The sequence below is a fragment of the Psammomys obesus genome, unplaced genomic scaffold, assembly GCF_907164565.1.
Source record: "Psammomys obesus unplaced genomic scaffold, mPsaObe1.curated_primary_1811, whole genome shotgun sequence".
In the NCBI taxonomy this organism is placed as follows: domain Eukaryota; kingdom Metazoa; phylum Chordata; class Mammalia; order Rodentia; family Muridae; genus Psammomys; species Psammomys obesus.
The window spans coordinates 11,966,765-11,984,634 of record NW_026596079.1 but is presented as its reverse complement, the minus strand read 5'-3'; the positions used below and the strand labels follow the sequence as shown (position 1 = coordinate 11,984,634).

The window sequence follows — 17,870 nt, the reverse complement described above, 5'->3', positions numbered from 1 at the left end:
TCTATCTATCTATCTATCTATCTATCTATCTATCTATCTATCTATCTTCTATCATCTGTCTAATAATGTCATATATACACACAGATATAATACAGATCTTTGGTGAACTATTTTCTCTTGTAGTATATACTATTGTTATTTTAGCATGGCGAATGGAGTTAGTTGTTTTGAATTGAGGTTTTATATCCTATGCAATGTATGTCTTGAAGAACAATGATGTTCCCAGTTTCTTCTGGATCTTTTAATGACATGAGTCATGTTATAAACTTAATCTCTAGTTTATAACACCATCTCTCTAGTTTTAACACCGTCATAGTTTTTCCCTTGTAGTTTCTGAAAATTCAACTGTGTATTGGAATAATACTGATTTTTTTTATTCCAAAAGAATGCAATGTGTATCACTCTTTTGTAGAGGTGATTGTGAAAACTGGGCTTATTTTTTAATTTTGCTGCCCATTAGGGCAAGAGCATTTAGGCACAGTCACTCACTGAATAGATCTGTAGCATTGACCTTCTTAGAAAATAGGGGTTGAAAATCTGTTTGAAACTATATCAAATAATTCTATTATAGTGTTTGTTAATACAGAAATTATATAACTATATATACTATAAAGTATTTGTCCTGGGAAAAATCCACAATTGTCTTAGGTGAAAGGAATGAGACTGTGCAGAAAAAAGAGACTCAATAATAAAATAATTTGACCTTTACAGTTCTTGGATGTTGCTGTGTACATTGGCCTGAGAGGAAAAGAAAGGCAGTTCAGGATAGAGAATGAGCTGTGGCTACATTTACAATCACACAAGTTGGCAGTGTGAGGTGTGATGTTAAATGAACTCAGTGTAAAATGGGGGCAAGCTTGAAGGAGGTGTGTATATTGTTTCGGGGTGAGCTGGTGTAGAGCATATATAATGAGTGCAATCAAACACTTGTTGGGTACGCATTCTATGCAAAGTACTCCAAAAATGCCTTATTACACCCCATGTTATTCAGTAGATAACAGGACTTAAGCATTATTCTTTCACCAGTTCTAAGGAATAGGTGATGTCCAGGGAGAAGTTTTCTACTTCTGGAAACTCAAGTCTCCCTTCTCTCAGATGACACACTGGCCTGGGTAATCACGAATAAAGCAAATTCCTCTAAGCCTGAAAACCTTGGACTCACGTGACTTGACAAAGTTTGAAGGGCTCTGTCAACATGAAACAAACTCCTTACACACAAAAGAAGGCATTCATTCATTAATACCCAATTGTTAACTAAGGGCTCACTGTGCCACTGAAACATGCATTTATTAGTACACCACTGTGAACCTAGCTCCAGCTTGGATGGAGCAATATCCATGCTGTGACAGCGTCACAGCATACCATAAGTTACCTTGGCAACACATAATACTTTCTTCTTATTAGAGGAACAATAAGAACTCCACACCACCACAACTGGAGAAGGAATTGAATATTTGCACATGCAAGTCAGACAGACTGAACTCTTTGTGCCCATTTGGGTACTATCCAAACCCATGTCATCCTCACCTCACACTGCAGGAAGGAAAGAAACCAAGGAGACAGTTTTCAAAAGTCACAAAGGCTTAAAGGAATACTACAAATGTTGGCTGACTCAAACAGCCTGATCTCCAGCGACTCTAGGTCATGTGGCAAGCACTACAGTAAAAGTGTGCAGGCAAAACACTTCTTGCCTGAAGTTGCTCCCGTTGAACCTGAGCCTGAGTCCCTTGAATGTGAAAGAAACGAAGATGCCATAATCCAGGGATAACCACTGTGCACATGGGATTCCTGCCTGATATTCTGAGCTGGTTACTAGGCCGAGTTATCTTAGAAAAGGAGCAGTGTGTGTGTGTGTGTGTGTGTGTGTGTGTGTGTGTGTGTGTGTAAGTGTGCATACATGCTTAATGTTTCTTGTGTTTGGTCTTTGTTTAGGCAACTTTTGGTTTAATTTCATTAAATTTGGAATTAAATTGCCCATTGGTTATTTTTGTTTGCCTATTTTTACGTGAGAGAACTCAAATTATTCATGTGTTTCATTGCTTAAAATTGGTCTTAATGTTGGTTTCAATCCTAGTTTTATTTAGTAATTTCTTTTTGATATGCCTATTACTATTTCACCAATTTTCACTCTTTCATTTTTGTCTGTAATGTCTAATCTTACTAACTTCCTTCCAGTGTAGTTTAAATCTTACATTTCATAGTTTTTAGTTCTAAATATTCAGTTTGGACCCTTTGTACATCTTTCAGGTTGTTAAACATATGGAACAAGATTATAGTAATTATTTTATTGTCTCTTTCATAATTATACATGTACAGCCAGTTCTGTCTTGATTTCTATTCATTGATTCCCCACCCCTTCATTATTAATGTTCCTTATTTCTAAAGTCTGGTCATCACTGATTGGCTGCTGGTTACAGCGACCTCATTTTGTTAACTCTCGAATATTTTAAATTCCTATGAATGTTCTCAAGATTTATACTGGGATATAATAAAGTCACAGGAAAATAGCTTCATTTTTATTTTGGAATTTACAACTTCTAAAAGGAAGAATCAGAACAGAATACAATCTAGGAATAGATGTTTAAAACTACTCAAGCCTTAGCTTCTGAACTGCCGAGTATCTAGTAGACTCTGGTATATTTTAATCAGTAAAGGGACACACACTAGTTTCAGCCCATGTGATTGCAGATACTGATCAATTCTGGTGCTTATTTCCCCATCACTGGTTTCTCATGTTCCTATGCTGATCGGATGCTCTGAAGCTCTCTGAGTCTCTCTGTGCAATTCTCTCTTCTACGGCGGTATGTTCTGCAGCTTCTAAGCCATCTTGCTCTCTCCTGACTCTTGCCTGTCTATTCTCAAGGCAAGAAATGACTGTGTTTCAGCTGGGTTCACCTCCCTGAGGCATGGTCTGAACAAAGATCACACCATGCTGGGGCTCACTCCATTTAGTTACTACCTCTTGGGAATCACTGTGTTCATTGCTAGCTGTTCAGTATCTTGAAAGCTACTGTTCCGTGTGTTATATTTTATTGTTTCTATTTGTCCCCAGTAAAAATGGAGATCTTGTCCTGTTAGTCATCAGAAGGATGCCTTATTTCTCATAAACATTGTAAAGTAGAGAGTAGGTTCTGTTCTGAGTTTAGTCTTTGAGTAATTTTATAGTAGTATTAAAATATTTATTTTCTACTCTTAAAAATTGTTATAAATATGAAAGGGTTTGAAACATGTCCTAACTGGATAGATCAAGGTACTAAGATGATGCCACCAGTGAGTGTGATGGAGCAGCAAGAAGAGGCTTGAAGACTGGATGGACTCAAAATGTGACTCACTCCATTTGCCTCCTAACTGTTGGGCATCACTGTCTTCATTGATAGGTGTTCAGTATCCTGAAAGCTACTATGTCATATGTTATGCTTGCTTGTTTTTATTTGTCCCAAGTAGAAATGGATGTAGGACACAGATAGCCCAACTTCTACTGGGGAACCTGCTCTCTTGGACCCTTTACACCACAGCAAGGCCTGGCCACTGTCTCCTACAAGCAACTATCTTCCTGTATAGAGGTTTGATTCTGAAATGAGGCTTTTCCTCTGAGCCTCCTGAGAACCACAAAAAGGTATTAAAAATGACAACCTTCTGGGTTTACACATGTGGTCTACATTTATTTTATAAGCTGATGTCTTTTCCTCCCTAGGTTGGAACATGAAATCTTTTCATTGATTTTCTTTCCTTTTTTAAAAAAAGTTAATTGATTTATTTATTCACTTTATATCTCAGTTTTAGCCTCTCCCTCCTCTCCTCTCAGTCTCACCCTCCCTCCCCTATCCTCCGCTATTCCGCAGAAAAGAGGAACCCCTCTCACTGATTTTATTCATCTTAACTCTTCTCCAGTAAGTGACAGGCTTTCAATTTGGAACTAAATTTTCTTTTGCCTCATGTAACAGCTTTGTGTTTATAACAGACCATCCCATTTTGTAGCATGTTGTCAACTAGGCATGGCTTCTCACAGGGTGATGTGCAGACAGCATATCTATAGCAGAGGAAACCAAGGCTCAGAGAAATGGTATGTTTTGCTTGGGAACAGATCTTTGTGAGTGCTGGAAGCTAGATCAAGCCTTCAGAGTTTCTGAAAGTCTAATTCCTTCTAGTTTGGCAGGCAGGAGGCTAGAGAGAAATAGATATACAGAATGAAGTGACAAACTCTAGGTCAAGTGGTCATCACAGCTTAAGAATTAGTTCTTTATTAGGAGGGAAGGGAGAAAGGTTTTATGGGGGAATACAAAGTGAATAAAGTGTAATTAATAAAAATTTAAAAAGAGAATTAATTCTTCCACTGTAGTTTGCTGACTCCTGAGTTAGATGATTTATCAGTTATAGAGGAATGCTCTCAACATCCACTTTCTGTTCATTTGATCTTTTTAACTGTATCTCTGTTTTACAGTACTTTTATGAACATATTTCCATGTCTGAGTATGCTTATTTGTAATGTATATTGATAGCAACCATATGATCTTTCAACAGGAGACGTTAAATAATACCAGGCATTTAATAAGTAGATCGTTCTGTGCCAAGTGTTCCCTAAGTTCTTTGTATGAATTTATTCACTTAATTTTCATAACTGCCCAGTGAGAATTACTTTTATCCTTATTTAATATTTATGTAAATGGAAGGACAGAGGCTAAGGTGCGTGAACACAGAGCATAACTACTTCTTTCTTAGAACTAAAAAAAAACAAAAGTCAGTGAATGCTGTGGTCCTGAGTCTTGAAGCTCATATGTATGTGCAAGTATGGAGTGCTGACTTAGAGTGACAGGGGACACAGATAAGCAAGCACACCATGAACACTTGCCTCATGTCAGACACATGCCAGGAACTAAGTAAATAGACAGCAAGGTATTCATTTTCCCATTTCATAGATGAGGAAACACACCAGAGAAAGTCATGACTGACTTGATTGGAAGTGAAACCCAGGTTAGGCCAGCTCTGACTACCCACATCAAGCTTTCTTTTCCCATCAATGTTGAGGTAATTTCTATGCTCTTCAAATTAAGTTATTAGGGAGATGTTATCACATAGACTCTCATACACTGAAGAGGAACGAAGTTGTGTGCTCTTCCCCATCCATCCTTGCATATTCCCAGGAAGAGTTTGTTCTCTCCTTCTAGGACTAAGGTAAAGAATAAGGAAGTCACACTACATGTGCCAGCACCAAGCCATTGTAATTGAGTTAAAAGAGCAAGAAAGGACAGGAAGGAGTGAGAAAGCAGCAAGGCAGGAAGGTAAGGGCGGGACCGAGCAGGCTACTTTCTGATCACTAGCTTTAGCTCTATTATTATAACATGGCGGCACCAGCAGCCTCTCTCTGCATGTGTACATGGAGGATTCAGTGATTCTCAGCCCAATTCTTATGTCCAGAGAGACTACCTAGACTCTTTTCTTACCTCACACATTCCAGGGATTTCTGAGTATGTCACCTTTCAGAAAGCAAGTCTACCTGTGGTCCACATAAGATGGGATTAGTTGGGTGTCTCCCAGGGCTACCAGCTGTTATATTTCCTGACCTGGAATTTCTAGTCCAATAAACACAGGTCTAGACTAAGAGATTCTGTAGACTGACCCTAAGGCCCATAGATTAATAAGTGGCTTTGTGGCCAAGAAAGGGCTCAACATGCATGGTCATGACAGGTATCCCGATGGCTTATCCTCAGACCCAGTACTTCTCTGGAAACTTTCCTTATCACTTTGATTTACCTTTAGCTGTAGTTTTCTGCCTTTCTTTTCTTTTTTTTCTCCTTCTATTTTCTTTGTCTTATTTTTGCTTATTTTCTATTTTCCTTCTTTCCTTCCTTATTTCTCTCCTTTCTTTATTTTTTTCTTCTTCCCCTTCTTCCTTCCCTCCCTCCCCTTTAACATTGCTGAAATAGTACATTTAGTTGATCTTAGAGACCCTGGCATATTCTCCTACAGGATTTTGTAGGTGAGTTTGGATAAAAATATTAGGAGATAAAGAAGTGGATCAAGGGATAGTGGGGAATGTGGAATAGGGAAGAAGAGAAGAAGATGAGCGGAGAGAGAAGCAGGGATAGGTGTTTAAGTAAAATAAGCAGAGGACAGAGCAGGAAAGACAGAGAAGCAGAGGACAGAAGCAGAGGGGAAAGGGAATGATGAAAAGGGAAGGAAGGAGAAAGAGGCAGAAGGAACATGGGTTGTGGAGCAGGCTTTTAGACCCTGTGGCCGTTTCTGTGCCCTTGACCTGGTGGAGACGTTGATGTCCACCTCTCCCCACTGGGAGCTTGCAAATAAATACCTCTGGGTAGGAGCAGATATCTGTAAACACAGCTGAGGAATTGAAAGTCAGGTTCTTCAAAGGTATCGACTTGTCAAAATCACACCACAGCTGCGGATTAAAAAAAAAATAAAAGAACAACAACAAAAAACAAAAAGACACAGGAACAACAGTCAGTGTGAGTGTTGGGAGTGGAGCAGTGTGCTAGCAGCTGCTGGCTTTCAGCCAAATCCAGGGGTAGGAGGGCCTAGAGGAGCTTGCCTGCCAGGAGGAGGCACCAGTTCTTCATGTCTTTTATTTAAAAAATAAAAAATAAACACTCAGAGAAAGGTTTTGCAAGCCAGTCACGAAACTGGGTTAAGACAACACTGTTTGCCCTGTCACTTTAAGATACCAGAGTATGTTTGTGGGGCACAGAAGAGAGCTGGACAGTGATGGAAGAGGTCTGGGGTGAATTCATACCAGATCCAAAGCAGGGAGAATTTAAAGGACCCAAAGGAGCACATTTTCTAGTAAAACTCTTCACATGGGAGTGATGGGCATCTCCTAGGGTAGGTGTTACTAATGAAGGAGGTTTGCTGTTCCAGCGACATATATACTGGGTGAAAACCTCCTCTGTGCCAGACACTTTGCTCGAAAGCCCCATGATCATCTTGTGAGGTAGATGTTCTTTTTATCCCCAGTTTACAACCGAGAAATATGAAACTCTGAGAAGTAAAGTAACTTGTCCAGGGCCACCGTGCTGTTGATGGATAGAGCTGAGAATCGAATGCAGGTCTATCTGTCTATCTGACTCCAAAGCCTCCTAGCTCCCTGCCACCCCAGTGATGCAGTGATATCACCCTAGAGCCATTGAAATATTTTCCAAATGCTTGACCCCAGCAAGTCTACTTCACCCAGAACTGAGCTCCGGGCTACCACTTTCCTCATGTGGATCAGTGACTCCACATGCAGCAATTTCAGTCTCTTCACTCTATGTAACACTCAGCAGATGACCACATCATGAGATGATGATTTTCCTTTTATTTGTCATTTGTCTTTTACAAGGTCAACTGTAGAACTTAAAAAGTGAACTAAAGGCAGGCTAAGCCTCCAAGTCAAATGCCAAGAACTGGGAAAGTCTATAGTTTAAGCTACTGAATGCTCAAGGACATTATCTCATGGCCCAAAGAGCACACGAATACTTTTATCCACAAGATGATGCTTCAAATAGATTGTCTCCACATGCCAAGGTTACAACCAGAGTTAGAGCAAGCACCTCCAAAACACCTAGCTGCCTTGGCCACAGACAACATAGACTGTGGAAAATACCTGTTGCTTCCATGGTCTAACTATATTGAGGAAACAAAAGCATGGAAATGTGGATCATCGAATTAAAAACAACCATGAAAATTATGGCAGTCGGAGTTCACCTGAGTTCTACGTGCTGCATCAAATATTAGCCTTTAGAAAGTCACAGACAAGGTACTCAACCTTTCTTAAACACAGTTTCCTCATCCATCAAATGTGGAGAATAATACCCACCTGTTGCACATAGACACATTAAGTGACAGCTCTTTTATTTTCATTTCCTCATTGTACCCTCCTCCCAGAGATGCATTTTAGCATGTTAGGATGAGTATGGGTCATGGAGTCAGACAGACCTTAACGATAAGTTATTTCATATCTCTGAGCCTCAGTTGCCTCAGCCATAAAGTGGGGATAAATGAGACTTACCTCACAGGGTTTATGTGGGGATTAAGTATGAAGAATTCATGGTGGTGCTTCTTCAATGCATGGCACATAGCAAGTTGATTCTGATACTTAATAAATAAATGAAATTTTTTTGTTTTGTTTTTCGATATGGGGCTTCTCTGCATAGCCTTGGCTGTTCTGGACTCGCTTTTTAGCCTAGGCTGGCTTCGAATTCACAGAGATCTGCCTCCCTAGTGCTGGGATTAAAGGCTTGTGGCACCATACCTAGCTTAAATAACAACTTTTATTTATTGGCCACTAACAGTTTAGAAACTGAAGGCCCATGAAGGTCATTTGAAACAAACTCCCCTGGTGGGTTCAAGAAAACTTTCCCACAGTAAAACACAGTTCTGACAAGGGCCATTATTTTTCTCTCTGTCCCTGTGCTTAGGACAGACTGGAATATAAAGATAAGGGACCAAGGAAGGACAGTGCAAGAAGCTGGGCAATGCAAGAAGCTACAGGTTCCATAACCTTCTAATTCTGGACTCTGCACTAGATACCATAGGACTAAGGGGCTTGGAGGATGCTTACGATATTTAGGACGGCTCCCAGGAAATTAATTAAGATGGAAGCGAAGATGATGACATTCCGGGCCAGGTAGGTTTCATTAATCCAACAGCAGGTTTTGCGGAGGATGAGAGGCAGACACTTATAGTCCTCTGCTGTGGTGATGAGGACCAGGGCAGAGTGCAGCATGATCAGAATGGAGAACTGGATGGTCATTGGCATCAGCCTGTAGGAAACACAGAATGTGGGTCATGTGAGCACAGTTCACTCCATTCTCACCCAACAGCCCTGGCAACCTTGGTCATGTTCTTCCTTCCCTACCCCTGTGTGCAGTTCCTCTCTAAGAAACATTTGTTTCTCCTGTTCTCCTTGTCTTTCTTTCTTTCTTTCTTTCTTTCTTTCTTTCTTTCTTTCTTTCTTTCTTTCCTCCTTCCTTCCTTCCTTCCTTCCTTCCTTCCTTCCTTCCTTCCTTCCTTCCTTCCTTCCTTCCTGTCTTTCTTTCTTTTTCTTTCTTTCTTTCTTTCTTTCTTTCTTTCTTTCTTTCTTTCTTTCTTTCTTTCTTTCTTTCTTTTTCCTTCTGTTATGAATATGTGTATGTGGTGTGCATGAACTTTATATGTTTGTTCACATGATTGTAGGTGCAAAGATGTGGAACAGTGATTGCACATGTCTGGCTTTGTGTATGGAGGGCAGAGGCTGGCAGAAGATGTCTTCCTTGACCATTTTCTACCTATGTATTGCAAAGTCCCTCACCTGAACCTGTACCTTTCCTATTCACCTGTTCCAAGAAGCAAAGTTTCTCTGGGAATGCTCTGCCTCTGCTTCTCCCTTCTGAGTGCTAGAATTATGGTGTCCTGATACTCCCACCTGGCATTTGACATGTGCTGGAGATCTAAACTCAAGTCCTCACTCATATGTGTGTGATAATTTCTTTGCCCACTGAGCTCCAGCCCTTTTTATAGCCTCTGTTACTAAGGTACTATACCATAGCACCTCATCAGTCATTACTGTGTGCGAGATGCCCACCACAGTCTTTCCCCTATCATCATGGGTTTTATGAGTCTTTCTTGCTCAATCTACACTCCTTCTCATAAATTGACTCAGTATTCAGTGGCTTAATCATTATTATAGTTTGCATGGAATATATTATATGCTGTTGGATCTCTAGGTAAGAGGTACAGTTTGGGGCAAAAGTAAGTAAGTATTCACTCTTAAGGTGTCCACATTTCTTCTAAGTTTATATCCTAGGCTTCAAGATCTCATGAGACCTTTGTCCTGTGGAAGCCTGTGTCTATTGCAAACCTCCATGGGGTGTCAGGATGTTGCCATCAACACAGGAATCTATTAGAAATTTTCTGTCTTTAGAAGTGCCTTTGCCTTCTCTCTCTGCTTGTCAACCAATTCATCACCAAGACTGTTTATTCCTGTCCCTTGTCCTCAGTTCCAAGGCTGTTTGTGATCTACACTGGCATCTCCTGTTTTCTTACTTCTCAGCCAGCAAACTGTTGCAATTTATTTAAAGTTGCTTTTATAGAAGTGGCTAGAGAGTTCTGACTTCTACTAAAATTAACTGCTTTATGATCTCCCATATGCTTGGAGGATGCTTACACTCTTACCCTCCTTCTGCCTTAGTGACAACTGATCTCCATGTGCTATCACTATGAAGATCTTTTATATGATATCTAATTTCCATTCCTCAAAAATAAAATCGAGTCTTTTTTTTCCCCTGAAGATAAGGGATTAAAGCTCATAAAAAGGGAGTTTTTTATGGTTAAATCAATTGATGAGTCTTGAAGCTAGAACTTAAAGTCCTTGACCTAACATCACTCAATTTCTATTTTAATCACTTTGGAGAGCAATATGCTCATGTTTCCAGTAATTCTTTTTGCTTCTGTGGTTTTTATATATTTTTCAATAAGCTTTCTTCTCATGCATAGATTAGGCATCAAGATACCAGGACAAAAACAAAACAAAACTAAACAAAACATATCTTCCATACCATCTAAGGGATCGTAACCTAAAGAATATGGATATAAAAATGACAAAATAGTATGATATGCTGTAATCCATAATGAGTCAAAAACTGTTATAATTTGGAAAGCAATAAAGGTTACCCAGGGAAGCTTCAAGAAAGAGATAACGTTTGTGACTATGTATGCATGATAAAGATTTTTTTTTTTTTTTGGTAGTGTAGGCACATTATCAATGTAGCAGAAGAACAAGAGCTGCTACTGTGTTTGGAGTTTGCTGATGACCTGTTTTAGTTGGGGTTAAAGCTGTGATAAAACCCAATGACCAAATGCAAGTTGGAGAAGAAAGGGTTTATTTGGTTTATACTTCCACATCATAGTCCATCATTGGAGGAAGTCAGGACAGGAATTTAAAAAAACGGCAGGAATCTGCAGGCAGGAACTGATGCAGAGGCCATGGAGGGGTGCTGCTTACTGGCTTGTTCCTCATAGCTTGATCAGCCTGCTTCCTTATAGAACCCAGGAACACCAGTCCAGGTATGGCATTACCTGGTAAGATGGGTCCTCCCCCATCAACCATCAATCAGTAATTAAGAAAGTGCCCTACAGGCTTGCCTACAGCCATACCTTTTGGAGGCATTTTCTCAAATGTAGTTCCATTCTTTCAAATGAATCTAACTTGTGTCAAGTTGATATAAAACCAGCCAGCACGCAAAGTTGTAAAGTGGTGATACTTGACAGAAGTTGCTGTATGTTAGGGAGCTTTCTCCTACTGGCTTAAGATTTTAAGACTCTCCACAGCAGGGTATCAAAGCAGATGCTGAGACTCATACCCAAACTTTGGGCAGAGTTCAGGGAATTTTATAAAAGTAGCAGGAGATAGAAAGACCTGGAGGGGACAAGAGCTCCACGTGGAGAGCAACAGAACCAAAAATTTTGGGTGCAGGGGCTTTTTCTGAGACTGATACTCCAACCAAGGACCATGCATGGAGATAACCTAGAACCCATGTATAGATGTAGCCCATGGCAGCTCAATCTCCAAATGGGTTCTCCAGTAATGGGAAAAGGGGCTGTCTCTGACATGAACTCAGTGGCTGGCTCTTTGATCACCTCCCCATGAGTGGGGAACAGCTTTACCAGGCCTCAGAGGAAGACAATGCAGCCAGTTCTGATGAGACCTAATAGGCTAGGGCCAGAGGGAAGGGGAGAAGGACCTCCTTTACCAGTGGACTTGGGGAAGGGCATGGGAGGAGATGAGGGAGGGAGGTTGGGGTTGGGAGGAAATGATGGAGGGTACTACACCTGGGATACAAATTGAATAAACTGTAATAAATAAATAAACAAACAAACAAACAAACAAAATTAGAAAAGATTTTAAATCAGCCATGGGTCCTAGTCAGACATGTATACTTGAAAACCAACTGAAGAATTGTTTAGAAGAAGGTTTTAACAGTGGAGAGAGGACTCAGCAGGGGAGAAATACAGGGTACTATGGTTTGGTGACAATCTAGTTAGTACTGTGTGGGTGTGCATAGGGGGCATGCATGGGAATATGGAATAATGCTGGTTTTTTAAAAAAATCATCTTAACTGCTTAAGTATAGCAAATGAAGTGAAAATGGGAAAGTTAAATATTTGCTATTTGCTTGCAAATGTCTTAGACACAGTTAGGTACTATAGGGATAGTTGTGGACTTCAGGGCCTGGAGTGAACTGGAGGTGGTTGAAGATTTGACAACAAGAGGGTTGTCTGAAGAGAACATGCATGGTAGAGAGCAGTAAGGTTGAAGATCAAATCCAAAGGACTTGAAGGAATGTGGTCAGATGCACTGGCTGGCCATGGTATCTGGGGGAGGAACGAAATGAAATTTACACAGATGGAGTAACCAGAGATGTTTGCTTCCTTTGTTGCTGGACTTGGGCTTCTATCCTACGTTCTAATAAGCTACTCTTTCTCCATAAGCCAACTGAAACAGCTACATTAACAACAAAAGGCACAAAATGAAAGATTATTCAATGTGGCGACATTGGGGAGATATCTAGTGACTCTCACTCCTTGCATAAGTCTGTCTTTTAAGTCTTAAAGTAGACTGAGGTTTAAGTGAGGGTCATAGTTAAGTATAGGTCAGCTGGCCATCATTGTCTCTGCAGGAAGGTGGTCTGGGAGACTTCATCTGTGGCCCAGGATTTATGCTGTCTCTTTTCTAGCATAAAATTCCTGGGTGTAATTCTACTTTCTATAATATTTCAATATCCTCATCTCCAAAAGGGGGGTCCAAAAGTCTGTAGAATATTTTTCCATGTTTGCTGGATTAAGTAATAGTAAGGCTAGAAAATAATAGTCCCAATAGCCTTAGCTATTAGTTTTAGAATTTTAAAAGTGACACTTTTGATTTTGTGGATCATGTTCTCAAGGAATTTCTGTGGGACTTCTAGATAGGAACAGCAGGCTGGCAGAGCGGTGAGTTCCTTAAGAGCTCTAGGCAGATGGGACTCCTCCACTTCTCCCCCAGCCACGAATCTGAAGAAACACTCCCTGCGAAGGCTGTGTTACTCACTGGCACTCAGCAAAGGTATATGCAGAACACAGGCAGAGCACTTTGTCAAGCAACTCCACAAAAGGAAAAGCCACTTGCTCAGATGGTATGTCTCAATTGACAGGAAGCAGCTGCTGAGATTAAGTTTGGCTTGTGTACAAGGGTGAGGCAGAAGTAAAGTGGGAAGAGCAAGTTTTAAAGATGCCCAAGAGATCTTCAAAGTTGTAAGTGGCAGCCAGTTCAGGGTATATACAGGAACCAGCAGAATAGCTCTTGGCTTGGTAGTCTGTGCTATACAGTCCTGAGCTATAGGTTGCCTGTCTGTACTACAACTGCTTCTGTGGGGACTTTAATGGGGCATGCCTGTTCATTCTATAGGATTCAGTTTTACTTCAGGTTCTTCCATGACCCAAGAAACACATATGAGCATGCAGGTGTTCAGTGAACACTTATTGACTTGGGCTTTCTATATGGAGAGTGGATGTCTTCGCTTTCTTTAACAGCCAAAATTGGGAAAAGGACTCTCACTCACAGCCTCAAGCATTGCACATTTCCTATGTTCTCTCCAGAGAAGGAGCCTGCTGATTTTCACACCAGTGGCTATGTCTTACACTTGTGTTTGCCAGCATTAGAGCAGAGGTTTCACACTGGAATTTGAAGACAGTTCTCAGGGTAGGTGAAGCTTCAAGAGTGAAAACATAGAGACCACATGATTTCTTGGACTTGTCTCTCCCAGGTTTCACTGCAGGCTTGTATAGTCTTTTGTTTGGAAATGTGTAAAACCAATGCTTGTGGTACATTTCACTATTGGGATTTTTCATAGTGTCTCTGGGGAGCAGGATGTCAGGAGGTCACACCGAACATTATAGGTAACATTTCACAGAAAACTACCTAAATGTGCCACAATCCTAAGTGACATTATTTTGTTTTTTTTCTGCAAAAGGGAAAATGACATGAAAGATGGATAGTGTGGCTCAGGAATAAGATAAAAACCTCCTGTGTTTGAACTTGCATTTTCAAAATGGGCCCTTTACCTCTCAGCCTCCAGGGAATTGACTAATTCCTCTGAGCATCATTAAAATAAAACCTATGAAGATGAAATGTTTAGCCTTGTACTTTAAAGAAGTCTCTAACATCAAATAGAGTAATAAAAGCAGGCAACAGGAGCATTCTATCTCTCCTCATGGTGAAGTTCAGGATATTAAAGGCATTTAAAGAAATGTGAGAAGAGTGCTGGCTGTAAGACTTTCTCAGCTGGATGCTGGTGCTCCACGTAAAATTCTTCTGAAGGTCTCTGCATCAGCCCCTCAGTGCTCATTTATTTCTGCTCACATAAACATTATAGCATCAGACTGCCAATTTCATCTAATTACAGAGCCATTCAGGCATCCAGCAGTTCTGGGTTTGCTTTTGCGTTGTTGCTGCACACGATTGGCAAGGAAACCTTTCATTTCTGAAATCGAGTCTCAAAAAGAATGACGGGGGATTTTGCAAACAGCTCTCTCCGAGTCCTCTCTAGGTATTAAATTCTGTTTATTCTCTGAAGTCTGCATTGAAGACACAGATTGAGGCGGTGGCACAATGCAACATTTGCTGGAGAGGCAGAGACCAGCAGAGAGGAGTGAACAGCCCTCAGCTGCTTGTGGTTCAATGCATTCCGAAGCCCAGATCATACCCAAAGATGACACTGCTATGACACTTCAGAATCTCTAGGAGACAGTGAGTGCAATCTCACGTTGTACTGAAGCGACTCCCAGAGGTTAATACTCTTAGGTCTTTCAACAGACACACACTCTAGCTTGGGATGAAGAAAGGAGCCTGAATTGCCACAAGTTAACATGGTTGATTTACTTGTGACAACCCCTGAGCAGATGATGCTATTATCCTCATCCTTGAAAATATTTTTAAAATACCTATTTTGTTTTTAATTGTGTGTATGTGTGTGTGTGTGTGTGTGTGCATGCACGCACATGAGTGCAGGTACTCTTGAAGTTCAAAAGAGAGTTTTAGATCCCCTGGGACTGGAGTCACAGGTGATTGTACATTCCTGACATAGGCCCTGGGAGCCGACCTTGAGTTTTCTGCAAAAGCAGTATACCACTAAGCAGTCTCCTGGCCCCTCATTATCTCCATTCTGTAGAAGAGGAAATCTAAGTGTCAATGAATAAAGTTAAATATGCAGTACAATACACTGCCAATGGTCAGATCAGTACTTTCTTTTTAACAATTTATTTATTTTATTAATTACAGTTTATTCACTTTGTATCCCAGCTGTAGCCCCTTCCTGCATCCCCTCTCAATCTCACCCTCCCTCTCTCATCTCCTCCCATGTCCCTCTCCAACTCCACTGATAGGGGAGTTCCTCCTTCCCTTCCATCTGACCCTAGCCTATTAGGTCTCATCAGGACTGTCTTTCATAGTTTTCCTCCGTGGTCTAGTAAGGCTGCTCCCCCATCAGGAGGAGGTCAGATCAGTACTTTCTATTCTTTCTACCCTCCATCTTTAGCTCAGTGTTCTCTTTCCCTTCCTCTAGTTCTCTCTCTAATTTTTTCTCTCTTTTTCATTAAAAGTATGCACATAGTTCCTATATTCTCAAAAGATATTTAGAAGTATTAAAAATCTTTCTTCAGTTTATCTTTCTAGGAAAGGAATGTCTGTGAACATGCAAACACTAAGGCAAAGAACTGGGCTAGCTTTGCCTGCCTTTGCCAGGGTCTGTTAATGTTTGTCTTCTAGGACAAGGAATTAAGCTGTGGGCATATGAGTAAAGATTACTTCATCTCTTAAAATGATCAGTACAGGGATACAAAGGAATGGCATCCACTACGTGTCATTAATCAGTAGCAGAATCTGTTACACTGAAGAAAGCTCTGCTGTCTTGAAGGTGAGTGTGACATTCAGTCCCTGCAATAGGAAGTTTGCCTGGCCAGAGGTCAGGTTGGCAACCTCTTCCATGGTTTTCCTGGTCACTAAGAAAGTGAGGTGGGAAGACATGCTGTGTTTTAATCATAAGCTTCATCAGGGACTCCTGTTCAGCTGCTGAGAAAGGGTCCCGGCGTTTTCTCCAATCTAGGGAGTGAGACTAGGGAGTAAGCCAGGCTTCCTCTCCTGATCTTTCTCAGGTCTTTTCTTCAGAAGATGTGATTGTGTCTCATGTTTGCGCTGATCCCATTCTTTGAGACTCAGTTTCTGTATCCATTAATCCACTAGGGGCTGGAAAATAGTGCCATCTTACTTTTATCATTTCCTTATTATTATTATTTTTTATCTGAATTACTTTGTATGATGTTTCTTCTCTTTGTTTGTTTGGCCGTCTTATGGTATGCTTCATATAGAAGAAATGGAAAATGGTTCTTATTTTTCACCTGCATCTGCCTTTTTTATATTTTATTTTTATTAATTACAGTATCCCACCTGTAGCTTCCTCCCTGTTCTCCTCTCAATCCCACCCTCTCTTCCTCTTCTTCACCCATGGCCCTCTCCCAGTCCAGTGATGGGGAGGTCTTCCTCCCCTTCTATCTGATCCTGGTCCATCAGATCTCATGAGGACTTGCTGCATTGTCTTCCTCTGTGGACTGGTAAGGCTGCAACCCCCTCAGGGGGAGGTGATCCACGAGCAGGCCAATCAGTTCATGTCAGAGACAGATCCTGTTCCCATTACTAGGGAACCCACTTGGACACTGAGCTGCCATGGGCTAAATCTGTTCAGGGGTTCTAGAAAGACTCTACCCTGCAGGGTATCAAAGCAGATGCTGAGACTCAAAGCCAAACTTTGGGCAGAGTGCAGGGAATCTTATGAAAGAAGGGGAAGATAGAAATACCTGGAGGGGACAGGAGCTCCACAAGGAGAGCAACAGAATAAAAAAATCTGGGCACAGGGATGTTTTCTGAGACTGTTTCTGCTTTTAAAATACATAGTGAATATATGAGACTCAGCGTATTTTCTAGGTTTTTATTGAATGTCTTAATAATTATTCATTCTAAGGCTAACACGCCTTCAGTGACCTTCAGGGCCTTCTAACATGACTAACAATGTTTGAAGGCTCTTTTGGTAGAACAAAATATTTCAGTCTTGTTTATTAGTCAGGTGTCTCCAAAAGAATAAAATATATGATTGTATTCAGAGATTTATTGGATTTTCTTACATTATGAAAGGTTGAATTATCCTATAGTGGGTCTCTGTGGGGTGGAAAACCTGGGTATCCAGCACCTGTTCAGTCAATGAACTGCTCAGAACAATAGGAACCAATGGTACAGCCTTGGACAAAGGTTAGCCAAGGGTACCCTAAAAAGTTCAAGTTCCAGTTCAAAGACTGGAGAATCTGGGGTCTGATGTCCATAGCATCAGTAATAAACACACCACTTGGCAAGAGTCAAATATATGATAATATGAGCTGCCTCTTTCTGCTTTTCATTTGATGTGTGTCCCAGTCTGTCTAGTGGATGGTGCTGCTTACTTTCAGAGTGGGCCTTTTCTATTCAGTCCACCAAACCACAAGTCAGTAGGCCATCTCAGAAAACACTCTCATGGACGCACCTAGAAATGTGCCTTTCCAATTGTCTAGATGCCTCTCAGACAAATCAAGTAGACAAACAAGATCACCATTACAAGGCTTGTCTTGTATTGCTCCTGCTGTAGCCTTTGTTAGGAACCATTGCCCTGAAACTAGACCCAATGTGTTTGAATTAAGGCAGTAACATTTTAAATGGAAAACCTATTCCAGCACTCTGAGCCTCATGTCTTTTCTCTTTATAAGGACAGAATTTATAGTAGCTACCTTGTGGGAGCTTGTTACAGGGAGTTATTATTTGTAAAGTATTTGTAAGTGGCCAGT

General features: G+C 40.8%; 1 protein-coding gene across 3 annotated transcripts in view; it reads right to left on the bottom strand.

The window, feature by feature from the left end:
- Adcy8 (adenylate cyclase 8) overlaps positions 1 to 17,870 on the bottom strand; it is a 212,622-nt gene that overhangs the window by 44,887 nt on the left and 149,865 nt on the right. For 2 of the 3 annotated variants that reach the window (XM_055626672.1, XM_055626674.1), the window contains 2 exons: positions 8,555 to 8,756; positions 6,308 to 6,397 (listed from right to left, as the gene is read on the bottom strand). In XM_055626672.1, coding sequence (XP_055482647.1) covers positions 6,308 to 6,397; positions 8,555 to 8,756 — 292 coding nt within the window. The remainder of the gene's footprint in view (positions 1 to 6,307; positions 6,398 to 8,554; positions 8,757 to 17,870) is intronic. The other variant, XM_055626673.1, reaches the window with a different exon arrangement.